Source organism: Globicephala melas, chromosome 1 (genome assembly GCF_963455315.2).
Source record: "Globicephala melas chromosome 1, mGloMel1.2, whole genome shotgun sequence".
Classification (NCBI taxonomy): Eukaryota; Metazoa; Chordata; class Mammalia; order Artiodactyla; family Delphinidae; genus Globicephala; species Globicephala melas.
In genome coordinates this window covers 112,583,538-112,598,926 of record NC_083314.1, presented here as the reverse complement: position 1 = coordinate 112,598,926, position 15,389 = coordinate 112,583,538, and the positions used below count along the sequence as shown (strand labels likewise).

The 15,389-nt window shown below is 34.5% G+C and overlaps 1 protein-coding gene across 6 annotated transcripts in view; it reads right to left on the bottom strand.

Annotated features, from left to right (window-relative positions):
• Positions 1-15,389, bottom strand: part of COL24A1 (collagen type XXIV alpha 1 chain) — a 431,901-nt gene that overhangs the window by 303,185 nt on the left and 113,327 nt on the right. For all 6 annotated transcript variants that reach the window (XM_060303290.1, XM_060303280.1, XM_060303308.1 and 3 more), the window contains 4 exons: positions 12,185-12,238; positions 11,112-11,156; positions 4,986-5,039; positions 755-799 (listed from right to left, as the gene is read on the bottom strand). In XM_060303290.1, the coding sequence (XP_060159273.1) occupies positions 755-799; positions 4,986-5,039; positions 11,112-11,156; positions 12,185-12,238 (198 nt within the window). The remainder of the gene's footprint in view (positions 1-754; positions 800-4,985; positions 5,040-11,111; positions 11,157-12,184; positions 12,239-15,389) is intronic.

Genomic DNA, 15,389 nt, shown 5'->3' with positions numbered 1-15,389 from the left:
TAATCCTTTAGTATTATAATCAGGATTTTAATTATACACACCAAAGTTTTAGAAAAGCTGTTATTAAAGACAATTTTCTTCCTCACAGAGTAGAGAGCAGAGTATAGCACAGAATGTCTTACCCTAATAAATATCTTTGAATTGTAATAAAAAACAGCACAAGTGAAAAGCAGGTGGCTAATTAGCTATACTAACACAGCCAGGATAACCCGAGGCTGCTTTTTCTGAACTACAGTTTTCTCATTTGTTAAATAATGGGGGTATTAGATAATGTCAAAATTTCCTCCCATCTCTGAAATTATTATATTATCTGGAAGAATTCACTTTACTTGATTTTTTTTTAACATGAAAATATAAGAAACTAGTTTCTGAGCTAACATCTGAAGCAGGCATTTTAAAAACCTCTAAAACATGAGGGTGAATAGTGTTATCATTAGTGTTTTACATTGTTCATGTATTTCCTGTGACATTTTAATTTTAGCACCTTGTCATGGGGATAAAGGTCTCTCCCACTGGTATATTAAGTGGTTTAGAAGTGTTACATTTCGAGTTATTTTTTAATCTAAATACTCCTTCACGTTCTCAGGTATTACTGGATAGGCTGTTAAAGTGGCAAATTTTAAACTCTGTTGAATGAGATGGATTGTGGATAACAAGAACAACAACTACATTTGTAGTCTAACAGGTGAGAAATATGCATATAATTAGATTATACTCCTCTAAACCGTACCTCATAAAACAAGAATCAAATTACCTGTCTTCCCTTAAGACCCCTCTTTCCACGGATCCCAGGAGCACCCTAGAATGTGAAAAAGTCAAAAGTAAATATTTGTTCCCTTCTTCGATTGGGTTGCTTGGTTTTTTGATATTGAGTTGTATAAGCTATTTATATATTTTGGATATTAACTCCCTGTCAGTCATATTATTTGCAAATATTTTCTCCCATTCAGTAGGTTGTTTTTTTGTTTTGTTGATGGTTTCCTTTGCTGTGCAAAATTTTTTAAGTTTAATTACATCCCATTCATTTATTTTGGCTTTTATTTCTTTTGCCTTAGGAGACAGATCTAAAAAACACATTTTATTTTTGGATCTGTGATTTATGGCAAAGAGCGTTCTGCTTATGTTCTCTTCTAAGAGTTTTATAGTTTCAGATCTTACTTTTAGGTCTTTAATTCATTTTGAGTTTATTTTTGTATATGGTGTGAGGAAATGTTCTAATGTTCTTTCACATGTAGCTGTCCAGTTTTCCCAGCATCCAAAGAAGACATACAGTGGGCTACCAGGCACATGAAAAGACGCTTTACACTGCTAATTATTAGAGAAATGCAAGTCAAAACCACATGAGATATCACCTCACACCTGTCAGAATGGCTGTCATCAAAAAGAACACAAATAACAAATGTTGGCGAGGATGTGGAGAAAATGGAACCCTCCTACACTGTTGGTGGGAATGTAAATTGGTGCAGCCACTATGGAAAACAGTATTGGTGTTCCTCAAAAAACTCAAAATAGAACTACCATATGATTCAGCAACTTCACACCTGGGTAAATATCTGGGAAAAATGAAAACACTAATTTGAAAAGACTCAGGCATCCTGATGTTCATAGCAGCACTATTTACAATAGCCAAGATATGGAAAGCAACCCTAGGGTCCATCAACAGATGAATGGATAAATATATCCATACATGTGTATATATATATACACACACATATGGATATATGTGCTTGTGTATACACACACACATGCATATACACATACACACAATGGAGTATTACATGCCCATAAAAAATGAAATTCTGACATTTGCAGCAATGTGGATGGATCTAGAGAATATTATGCTTAGTGAAGTAAGTCAGAGAAAGACAAATACTGTGTGATAATTCCACTTATATGTGGAATCTAAAAAATGAAACACACAAATATATATGGCAAAACAGAAACAGACTCACAGATACAGAAAACAAACTAGTGGTTATCACTGGGGAGAGGGAAGGATTGAGGGGCAAGATAGGGGTATGGGATTAAGAGATACAATTTACTATGTTTAAAATAGATAAGCAACAGGGATATATATTCAACAGCACAGGGAATTATAGCCATTATTTTTTAATAACCTTTAATGGAGTATAATCTATTAAAATACTGAATCAAGATGCTGTGTACCTAAAATTAATATAATATTGTAAATCAACTATACTTCAAAAAAGTAAATATTTGTTGAATCAATTAATGAGTTATTTTTTCTCAACCATCAATTTATGAAGTATGCCAAAGGGAAAAATAAGTTATCCTTTAAACTGGTGTGATATTCAGAAAAGCTTCAATGTATTATTTTAACTCAAGTGGCCCCTTTCCTTCTTCATAACAAAAATTCTGATTTTATTCAGAAATCCATCCCATCTGTATTTCCAAATGGGATCCCGCCATTCCTCTGGTGATAGTTATTTGTCCAGAGGTGGCATGCAACCAAAGTTGGTACAACCAGACAAACAGGAAGTCTTATTTTCTGTACCCAACAGACAATTACCTCCTCTCTGTCTCCCTGTCTCTGGCTGGACATAAACAAAGGCATATTTAGCCCTTGCACTGGGAATCTTGCAATCATATGAGAAACCAGCCTTAGGATAAAGCCGGCATTAGTCAAGGCAAAGCAGAGAGAAGGATAATGATATCACTGTGCTCAGGACCATATTGTGCCTAGATCCCACCTAACCTATGGGTTTCTGGTCATAAGCAGCAGCTGTAGGGCATAGTACTTAAGTACTCAGTCTTTGGAGCCAGAATATCTATGTTCAAATCCTGGCTGTGCTCTTATTACCTATATACAGTCTTAGGTAAGTGTGTCTCTCTGTATGCCTCATTTTCTTCATCTATAGTGAGAAAAATAATACTACCTATCTCACTGGGTGTTGTGAGATTAAAGGAGCTAATTCGTATGTAGTATTTGCATAGAGCCTTGCATATAGATGTAACCATTCAATAAATCATTTACTGTTATCATTATCATCATTTATTTTAAATTTCCTCATTTTGAAGCCAGTTTGAAATGGGATCTTCTGTCACTTGCAGTCCAAAGTGTACTAACTGATAAAATCCCTTGAGACTTATAATCACTTTTATAAGCCTTAGGGACTAAGAAATATGTCAGAACCATGTAGCTTGGGGTTTTTGTATATACAGACAAGTTAGCAGATATCAATGGTTAAAGTAATCCATTTACTTTAATTCAACAGTGTTTAATAAATATTCATCTACTATTCTCTATTGAAAAAAGAGTTCAAAGATGAGCAATATGACTCATTTCATGAGGATTTCATGCATCTTTACATAATATAGCCAAGCATTTAAGAAAAATAATTATTTTCTAAAACTTTAGTAGCTTCAGTAAATCTCAGCAGAAAACCTAAGGATAGTGCAGACAGAATTATATAAGAACTTTTTCATATATACATGCATGTGTATATTATTGACTTCCAGAAAGAACTTTTTCTTCCCATTTGTTTTCAGGAGTGATTAGAACATTATTTTCTTTGGCTTTTCTCTACTTAAATATTTCATAACATAATAAGACCACCCAGTTAGCTATACCATTCATGATTTTAGTGAGAATTTTGAAGTAGCCTAATAATATTAGGACATGGTACCTAAAATAGGCAGAATATCACAAAAGGGTCTTATATTTATGATTTGAGACAATCTTGATATATTCATATAAACTAGTCGAAATTACTGAGTATGATTATAGGCATTGTGCCTATTGATAGTCAGTGTCACAGGGATCCTTGAATTCAAGATGATGACATTTTGCAAGGACATATAACTTTCGTTTTTTTATTACATCAATTACTAGAAACAACTTCATTCCAACAGGTCAGGGAAGGATTGTATCATAAGCAGCACAGTAATTAACAATGTAAACTATATATACTCCTTTGGGTCTATAAGCAGTTCAATTCTTTGCATGATAGATTGGAAACATCATCTGTAAGTCTGCTGTATTACATAGTAGTTAAGTGGCTTAGTTGTAGGATCACACTGAAGATATTGTTTGCAAGTGAAAGAAATGACCTGTGCGCTCACCACAGGAGTATCTTCACCTCTTCTCACCAAAGACAACTAAACATTTTGATTGTCATTACAGCACATGTAAACTCTGAATGTTTCTTCTCTGTGGAGGCATTCACAAGTAACTACAAGAAAATGTGATTTAATTCACTCACTCAAAAAACTATACATTTGAAATATTCATCTAGCAAAGAATGATCCGATTTATTTTCATTTGCAAAAATCAGTTTCCAGATATGAAAAAAAATTTGCCCGAACAGCACCTGTATAATAATAGAGTTAAATGCTAAATTCGGAATATGATTGTTTTCAAACCTGAGAAGATGCTAATATTGTTTGATTCTACTTTTTTTAAAATTAATATTGACAGTGTGGATGAAGAAATGCAGCTAGAAATCACTGAACTGCATATGGCACTGAAAACTAGATATGACGAAGTTGGAATGCCAGAACTCTGTATGTATCTTCGTTAATTTTTATAAGTATAACAAAATATTTGGCAAAGATTCTACTTTATTCACAAGTACCTACATTTATGAACAGCTATCTTCCACTATTAAACAAAAAAATATATCTTTTGAAGTTGATTTATTACACATTGCATTGTAAGATACAAACCCTGCCAAGAGTTTCTACTCAAATTAAAGATCAATTACAAAATAAAATTTTCATAATTAGATAATATCAATTTGTGTTTTTTAAAAGTTAAATTTAAAGTTGCTAACCATAAATATTTATATCACCTCACTTACCTAAAACACAATTCAGTAAAATTTAAGAGTTTAATTATAATTCTGGTAGGTGACTTTTCTTAAAGCTGGCTTGTTTCACTGCCCGACACCTGGGTTTATGAGCCCTGTTATACTTTATCCTAAATATATCACGTTAGAAATAATATTTGAAGGAAATAGACTTACTCTTTCTCCTTCAGGTCCCAGTTGTCCTACTTCTCCAGGAGAGCCAATGAAACCCTTAAAGTAAGCAAATAATCTTTGTATTATCTCACTTAAATATTCACCCTGTAAATAATTCTAAATAGAGATACTTAAAATTTATTCCTAGTAATATGAAATTATAAGGCATAACAGTTTGGATAATCTTGTGTCTTTTCTTCTACAAATTACAGTTCAATCTTTTCATTAAAAAAAAAAAGTAGGAAATGTAACTTAAGGCATAGTGGCTAATAAAAATCAACAAGCCCAAATTCTTTTCTACATTGAATATTACAAAGGGCAGAAGACACAGATATACAATTAACTAAATTGTAAGGCAGAATGGAGGTATCCAAGAAAAAGAAGTATGGAGGAGGAAGAGATTCATTCCAATGTGGCAGGAGGTAAAAGCAGTCAGAGGAGGTTTCAAAGGAGACTGGCACTTGAGATAGGCCTGTGGAGTAGATAGAGTCTTGATAAGCAGAGGATGGAGAAAGAACGCTCCAACCAGCACTACAGTAAGCAGAGACAAGATAGAGAGGACTCAGGGAGCGTTTGTAAATGGTTAACTGACAGTTTCTTACATGTAAGATGCTTTGGAGAGAAGCAGACCCATTGTGCCCTCAGGGAGATTCCAATAGGTCTGAGAAACAAGGAGTAAAATAACAATTGAAGTTACTTTATACTACCATACTTTAGTTAGATCTCACCTGTGGCAAATAATAACCTGTTTCATCAATTTAATAAAGTGTATAGTAGTTTAGAGAATGGATTAAGGAGAGCCTTAAATTTCAGACTAAGAATTTTAGACTTTATAGTTTAGATAAGAAGCTACTGGACTTTGGGGGAGTGTGGTAGTGCCCTGATGTTAAGCTGTTTTTCTAAAATATTAATCTGTGGACAGGATACAGAATACACCCAAGACAGGAAACACTGAAGGTAGGAAAATGTGTTAGAATGCTGTTTCAATGGTCCAAATTTGAAGGAATATGAGTCTGGGTCACTCATTCACAAAACATCATTTTAGTGCCCACTGTGTGCCAAGAATTGGAATTATAAAAATGAATACGAAAATCAGTGCCCTCAAGAAGTTCATAGTTTATTAGGAAAAAGAGTCACACAATTGTAATATCATAAGATAATTGTGACATGATTATGTGATGTGATAAATACAAGATATAGAAGCTTTGAAGGCAGAATGACCAACTTTGCCTAGAGGGACGATTTAGGAAAGTTTTACAGAGGAGGCAACATTTAAGCTGAGTCTTGAAGGAAAGGAAAGGCATTTTATGCAGGGCTAACAATGTGTCATCAATCAATCAATCAATCAAAATAAAATGACATGGCATTTTCATAGAATTGCAAATAGTTCTGTGTGATTGGTAGGCAAGAGTGGGGGTTGGAAAGGCAACAGTGGCTACATCATGAAAAGTCTTTTATGTGATGATGGCAAGTTTGGGATTTATACTGAGCATTCAAAAAAATTTAGACAGAGTTTTGATATAATCAAATTTGCAGTTTATAGAATTCATTTGGATTACAGTGGTTCAAATGGTCTTTGTATCTATCTCTAGGATTGAGGCAAAGATGATTCTAAGGTTTATACTGGACTGATAAGCAAATGGTAACCACTGATAGAAATATGGAAAACAAATAGGAAAGCTAATAGTTTAGTAGAAAGAGGATGAGTTCTGTTAGTCATTTTGAGATTGTGGTGATGAGGCATTTAAATTTAATTATCTTGGCAAGGAAGTGGAGATGTGGGACTCAAAGAAAGAGCTCATAGAGTGATGTAAGATTTGAAGGGCAGATGGGTCAGAAGACTTAAGGGTAGAATAGAGCTCTTAGGAGGAAACAAAGAGAAATTTCCCTGAACCACTGAGAGGCTGAACTGGATGGAGATGGGAGAAGAAAAATGGTTTTATGAACACAGAGGAAACCCAAGGTATAAAACAACTTGAAGAAGAGATACAGGAGGCCATTTTGACTAAATTCGAAATAAAGTCTACTTATTTTGACTTAGAGAATGGGTGCCTTTTCAGAGTAAATTTTTCCATAATAGTATACATTAAGAAAGAACTCAGGTTTTAAAAAAGTAAATGTCATTTGTACACCTAGAACAGCATTGTTCACAATAGCCAAAAGGTGGAAGCAACCCAAATGTTCAACAGATGAAAAGACAAACAAATGTGGCATATACATACAATGGAATATTATTCAGCCTGAAAAAGTAAGGATATCTTGACGCATTCCACAAGGTGGATGAATCTCAAAGACAATATGCTAAGTGAAATAAGCCAGTCATAAAAGGATAGATATTATATGATTCCACTTAAATGAAGTACATAGAGTAGTCAAACTCATAGAGACAGAAAGTTGAATGGTTGCCAGGAGCTGGGGGGAAGGGAGAATGGGGAGTTACTGTTCAATAGATACAAAGTTTCAGTTTGGAAAGATGAAAAAGTTCTGGAGATGGACGGTGGTGATGGCCGCACTGCAATGTGAATGTACTTACTGCCTCCCGCTATGGACTGAATGTTTATGCCCCCTCAAAATTCATACATTGAAGCCTAATCCCCAAGACGATGGTATTTGGAGGTGGGACCTTTGGGAGGGAATTAGATCATGAGAGTAGAGCCCTCATGAATGGGATTACTGCCCTTCTAAAAAGAGATATGAAAGAAATATGACTGCTCTCTCTGCCACATAAGGATACAGCAAGAAGGCAGCGGTCTACAAGCCATGAGGTGGGCCCTCATGAAACACTGGATCTGCCTTCCCAGACTGAAGAACTGTGACATATAAATGTTTGTTGTTTAAGTCACCCAGTCTATGGTAATTTATATTATAGCAGCCTGAACTATGGCACCAGTGAACTTACATTTAAAAATAATTAAAATGGTGAAATTTATATTAAATATGTATTACCGCAATATTTTTTTAAAAAGTGTCTCAGGAATCATTTCCAAGTTTCCTGGAATAAGAACCATGGGAAGCATTTAGTTCCTGAGGGTGAAAGCTAGTTGGGTGTTGCCATAGTAAGACAAGCACTTTTCTTTGACAAGGAAAAACACCTTTAAAATTCCTATGTTCTACAGAGTGTATGAATGAGTAAGCAAAAAATAAAATAAAAGAGAAAAATAGTTTCCTTCTAATTAACTTTAATGATAAAACATCTATAATTTGTTTGCTTGAAAGCCAAGCATCTGAAGGATGGGGAAGGTTTCTTTTAAAATGAAGCATCCAAAAGTATTTCTGATACCAAAACATTTACGATTATGATGACAAGCTACATGTACTTTCAGAAATATCAACTACAGGTGGCCTCAAGTTTAAAAACAGTTAACTTTTGTTTTAATATACACAACTGGAGTTTTGCTTCTAAATAAAAAGAACAAACACCCTAACTGATGTACACTTCTCAGTAAACTAAATACTCAACTGAAAACTCAGGAGCTAAACCTCTACTCAACAAAGTATGCACAGAGTACTAGCACAACATTTTACAAGTAAAGATATAGGCTCCAGATGCGCAGGCTCAGCGGCCATGGCTCACGGGCCCAGCTGCTCCACAGCATGTGGGATCTTCCCGGACTGGGGCATGAACCCGTGTCCCCTGCATTGGCAGGCGGACTGTCAACCACCGCGCCACCAGGGAAGCCCACAAGTAAAGATTTTAAAGGGAACAATGCTATGAGTAATTATGTAGGTGTTTCATAAAGGTTTTTTGATAATGATTATGCTGATTCTAACAGAAATAAAATGTCAGCTGCATCCACCAAAGAAATCATATGGGGTTGTGGTCATTCTCAAAACACTACCACTAAATTGCAGTTTAGTATGTAATGAAACAAGGAACATAAAAAATAATAAGGGACTTCCCTGGCGGTCCAGCAGTTAAGATTCCACACTTCCAATGCAGTGGACTCGGGTTTGATCCCTGGTCAGGGAAGTAAGATCCCACATGCCATACAGCCAAAAAATTAAAAAAAAAAAAAATTAAACAAAAAGCACATATGTGTTTGCTTTTTTGGACTGAAGGTTGTATATCCAGGTAGAGGCAATTTTGTGTCACCAGCAGGGCCACTAAAAGGTCGGGGGAGGCCTACATACTTCTACTTTTTGAGCCACCTAGCACGTTATTACACAAAGAAACACCAAAGGAGGGTTACAAAATGATTTATTTTAAACATTTACATTTTTAAAATAATTATCTTAACACCAAAAAATGCAGTCAAACAGTGGAGCCAGTCAAAAGGTAATTTATCATGATTTATAAAAATATTAATTCATATTGTATAGCATGTGGTATAGACCAGTAACAGGACCGAAATTAAATGAAAAACATAATCCTGTCAGTGTGATTTTATGATTTTTGTCTTTTTAACCATATTTGGAGTTAATGTCTAAAGTCTACATTTGAGACTCTTTGTGAATATGAAACCTAGAGAAGTGACTCTTCTGACTCTTCCCTCACTCCCGAAGGAAAATTAAAGGATTAAATCAATTAAATTAGTCAGAAAAGGATTAGATTTGGTTTTTTTAATGCTTTTATGAAGTCGGCCATCAAAACCTAAAGAAACTTAAAAAGGGTTACAACCTACACTATAACTGTCAGTACAAATGGGGGAAAAAAGCAACAAAAGGATGTATAATATAGTACAAAAATGATATAAAGAAGAATTAGAAAAGTTATAGGAATCACTGAAGCAAGATGAGAAAATGTAGTAAGAGAAAACTGCACAGTGCCAAGTAACAGGTCTAGGAGTTTAGCTCACATGCAGAAGAAACTCCCAAATTCTAATAATAATGATAAAATCTGCATAGAAAGTGCATGCCATGTGCTAGGCACTGTGCCTTAAGAATATTAATTAAGCTCAGGTAGTTGTCATAACCACCTAAAGGTAGGTTTCATTATCACCTTTTAATAAGGTAAGAAAAATGAGGCACAGAAGGGTTGAACGACATCTAAGGTCACAAAGCTAGTAAACAAGGGGTTAAGAAAAAAAAGAAAAAAAGGCGGTCCTTGTTGAGCTCCAAAGCCCATGTTCTTTGTCCACTAATCTCTTCTTGCTTTCCAAATCCAAGTCCATATGTGCTTTCGGTGCAGTTTCTAATAAAGAATACATGACCTTTCCCCATTATGTTTTCACTTAATGCAAGGGTGGAGACAGCATGGGATACTAAAACAGTACAGAGCTGAAGGTGAGAAAACGCTGGTTTGAGTTCTGCTATGACTTTGTGAAATCATGTCGGTTCCATAGCTTACTGTTTTCTCATCTGTAAGATGGAGACAATACACGTGTTCTGCTACTTCATAGGATTGATGGCAAAAGAAATATGAAGTATTTGAACATGTTTAAGAATTTTTTAAAAAAATTAAGGCATCATTATAGTACATACTGTCTAAATACTTTTTGTTTTCCTTATTTCAAAAAGGTATTTAAGATAATATAAGGCAGATGTAGATTCCAGAAAATAACTGGCTTTAAAAATAGAGAATTTAAAAAAAAATGTTAGTTTACTAATTTTTCCTAGAACCAGCTTTGATTTTAATTTGTGGCACACAACATAACACATCACAGTAATTTTTTTTGTTTTACTCCCTTAATGATTAAAAGTGGCTAACAACTTCTTTAACGGTTGGAAGTGCAATGGTATATGCTTGAATGTGATAAGCCTATGTCTTTCTCTGCAGATATTTCTTTACTCCAGATAGTTTTTGTATTATTATCTCAGCCTTGAGTGCGAATTTTTTGCCTCTTCATATTTCTTTCATCATTATTTCTTAGCTCTATACACGTCCACACATAAATAATACTACAAATGCTTAAAGAGCATATTTTCAACATACCAGACGTTTTGCTAGGAGCTAGCAAAATAAATGATGTAGATGTAGGAGCTATCAAAGAATGATGTAAAACCTACCACCATAAGACTGCTCTCTATGGTCTTAAGAGTGAAAATATCTATTTAATAAGTGTGTTTCTTTCCAGGCTAAACCTGCATTACATTCAAAGTTTCTATGGAAGTGTGAAAATAAGTATTTTGTACACTTCATTCTACTCATATGCAAGCATACTTAACAAAATGATGAAAATGCTTACTTACTCGTCCACCTTCAGGTCCTGGATTACCTTCTGGTCCAGCTAAACCCTAGTGTGAATAAAAGGCATCATCATACTACAGTACTTTTTAAAGAGCTGTAGATAAATAGATTAATTAAAAGGGCATATAAAATGTATCATTTCACAAGTATAAACTTCAGAACTCTGTATACTTAATGAAGACTATATATATTCAAGGAATTTTAGAATTTCAGAACCAAAAGAGGCACTGTATATAATCTATAACGAATATATTTTAGATATCTAAATAAAGTAGATTAACACATTGTCAGTAACAAAAATTATTTTTTACGTTATTTCTTATTGGAAAACTGTGTTCTTTTAAAACACTTCTAATTAACTTATCTAAAATACATTTTAGATATATAAAAAGTATATAAAAATCTAAAAAGATATTTTATATAAATGTAGTTTTCTAGTATGCTAAATGAATAATTAATTTCAAGAGTAAGTAATCAATTCATGAAAGCCTAAGAAAGAAAATTTGTTCTCTTATTAATCTACATGAAGTAGCTAGAGAAAGTTAGAAATTAGAGGGAAATAAATATGAAATGATTAGAATGAATTTTCACAACAGTATACAAAGACTTGAATCCAGTTCAGATAAAAGTATTCAGATAGTGGTATGTGTAGCATTGCCAACTGTGTCCCAAGTGTTTATAGTTGTATTATTAAAAAATGTTGCTTATCATATAGAGTCTTAACTCATACCATTACTTCGTTTTAGTCAGTGGCAGTACTGTAAAATCAGTAGCAGGGCTGTTTTAACATTTTATTAGCACACTGGGCATTTTAACTTAGAAGGTTCCATTGTATATTACATCAAACCTGTTTAAAAATCCTACTCCCATTTTAAGCAAAATTGCCTGCAGTAAAAGTTTTGAAGGATTTTTACAATTTTGATATTAGAATTTTTGGAATTATTTTGTTATGAGTAATTCATTATTTAATAAAAGTAAACCAATTATCATTTGAACATTAACTCTTGAAATCAGAACATACAATGCCTTAACCAAGAGGAACATAAAAACAGAAGTTTAAATATAGTTACCTCACCTGCCTGCCAGGGTAACCACGTGAACCAATATTACCAGTGAATCCTGGAATCCCCTAAAATGAAAAATAATGAAACAGTACAACAAAGTCAAAAGAAACCCAAGGAAACAAAATTGGTGCATTCATAATACCCAAGTTTGGAAAGAATATTTTTTCCATATAAAAATACTAAGGGTCCTGCACATTGCTTATCTGATTGAAGTCATCTATTTAAAATGAAAATGAGATAAAATTGCTAAATAAAAATAAACACATTACATTAGGGACCTAAATGAGACATTGATTATTAGTAATGATAAATCTAGGGTGGAAAAATCCAGTGATACATAACCTTTAAAAAACATATTAGAGAAAGAGTTGGTACGTTTCACAATAACCAGTATCTTTATGGATTTAACTCCTTCTTGTCTCAGTCATCCTGCAACTCTCCTTAACTATTGGAGCATGGGCTCCAGAAGATAAGTAAATGGATATTAAGTGGTAAATATCTGTATCGTGACATAGGTCTATCTAAATATTCACATAGTAGCTTTGGATGGGAAATTCATTTTGCACTGACAACTTTGTATGCCTGATTTAAAACAAGGATTGCTCAAGGAAGGCTGATATATGGAGTCTCAAAGGCATAAGAAAGGAAACTTGTTGCAGAACTGTGTGGAAAAGTGAGAAGAAATACCTACACTCACTGGTACCTTCTTCCATAGATATATGATTCATTCATTCATTCATTCAGTTTATTCAAAGTTTAGGTCTGTTAAATTTTGTGAACCAAGGAAATACCAGAAGAATATGTGTTGAGCTGTCTTTACTTAACCACAAATGGTGACAGCAGTGATAAATTTCATAGATTCTTTATTATGTAAAATTCATTTCCGGTTTGTTGTTTGGAAAAGATAATAAAAGACACTAGCTCTTTTGTCCCTCTGATCTGAAGTATACAGAAGAGTGTTACCTCTGGTTTAACAATAGAAATACTTTGAAATTCCTAAAATTTGGAAAATCTAGAGAAAAAACAGACCAAGAAAAAGGCAAATGGAGCAACACAGAGGAAAGTTTTTACCCTCCCATTCCATTAGACTTGTAGGCTCCTAATTTGTCTTTCTCTCCACTTTTCTCAGAATCCATCTCTCAGTTTTGTTTTCTCTCATTTCTCCCTGTTGTCTCCCACTTCCTTCCCTTGCTCCAACAATTATCATTTACTTAGCACTTTTTTTTTTTTTTTTGCAGTACGCGGGCCTCTCACCGTTGTGGCCTCTCCCGTCGTGGAGCACCGGCTCGGGACTCGCAGGCTCAGCGGCCATGGCTCATGGGCCCAGCCGCTCCGCGGCATGTGGGATCCTCCCGGATTGGGGCACGAACCCGTGTCACCTGCATCGGCAGGCGGACTCCCAACCACTGAGCCACCAGGGAAGCCCTACTTAGCACTTTTTTATGTGCCAATCCTATGCCACCACTTTACATCTACTTTACATCTATGAGATAGATACTATTTTCTCCATTTTACATTTGAAGAAACTAAGATACAGAGAAGTTATGAAACCTGCCCAAGATGGCACAGTGAGGAAGTAGCAGAACCTAGATGTGAACTCAATCTGACAAAAGTTGTCACGTGTGTGTATGCACAAACACACATATATATACATGTGCACACATACATACATATATACATATACATACAGACACCTATACATATATATGGCAATGAACAACTTAACAGAATGTGAATAAACAGTTGTCTTCTGAGAAGTAACAAAAAATTTTCATCTACACGTAGAGAGATTATATCCTATAAATTTCAGAAACCATATTTATGTACTAGATATTACCTTATTAATATTATATATAATACATATTTTATTCCTATAACAGCATTTATTGAGCACCTATCATGTGCCAAAATTCAAGAATTTTATATGTATTATCTTATTTAATCTGCTCAAACCCTATAAGGTAGATACCATTATCCCTATTTTACAGATGCGAAAAATAAGACATGAAGTGTTTGTCACCAGTAGGAAGTCACTCAGCTACTAAGTAGAAAGCCAGAATTTAAATCAGCAAGTCTAACTCCAGAGACCACCATTCAAGGCTGCCTCCCTAGTATAGGTTTGAAGGGCAAATAACTTAAAGTAGTACTCTAGGGAAAGCCCTCTAATTATGAGACTTGCTTCAGTCTATTTACAACTGCTTCCTTTATTCCCCATCCAATACTAAAACACACAGGCCTATATCCAGACATCCACAAAACTTTATACTTGGTTATGCCAATAGAAAAGACTGAAATAAATTTAAAAGGCTGTTTTCATTCTGTAGGTTCTGGCTAATGCCAATCACCATCCCTTTCATTAGTTTCCTAGCCAACTTCGGTTAACTGACCTCAATTAAAAAGCAATCTGTTATAAGACATAAATGAAATCTGATTTTGAACGGATTTTCATAGAGGGTGTTAAGATAACATGTAGAGATATAACACATTCCAGCTGCACAGAGAAATACACAAGAGGACACCACTGGATGACTAAATCCTGCTCTACTGGAATAACAGTAAACAAAGTCAACGAGTAAGCTTTCAGCAGTCTTATGTGGCACAAACATATTCTAAGCCAACCACACCCTAAAATCACTTGGACAACCAGAGCAGCTCAAAAGAAACTCAAAACAAAGCACTATACCTCAATTCACTCTGCATTTAAAAAATGGCTCACTTAAATCTGTAGATCGAATGGAGGAATTCAGACACAAAGTTGTATCTCTACCCCTGGAAAAATCAGGAATAGTAAACCTGCCCCAATCCCACTTCTCACTCTGAGAATTAAAGCACACGCTCTGAGTCAGTCAGACTTCACTGAGAGTCCCAGCACTGCCAGCATGGGTCCTCCCTATCTCTTAGTGTTTTTCATTAGTATAATACAATAATAATATTTAGGTCACAGGATTATTGCGTAGAGAAAAGAGAACAATGTGTAAAAATATATTTAAAAGCAGGGGTAACTGCAATAATTCTTAGTGTTGTGGAGTATTAAATGAGTTAACATATGGAAATATTAAATAAATAATTATACTACTTGAACTTCCAGTTAACAGTAGTACAGTTTGGCAACTAATAAAGACTCTGTAATGAAAGCTCTTATTACTAGAGCTTGCCCAGATGATATAATTACTTTCCTAAGTGTTTGCTGGCCAGTTTATAGATATCTACAAATTT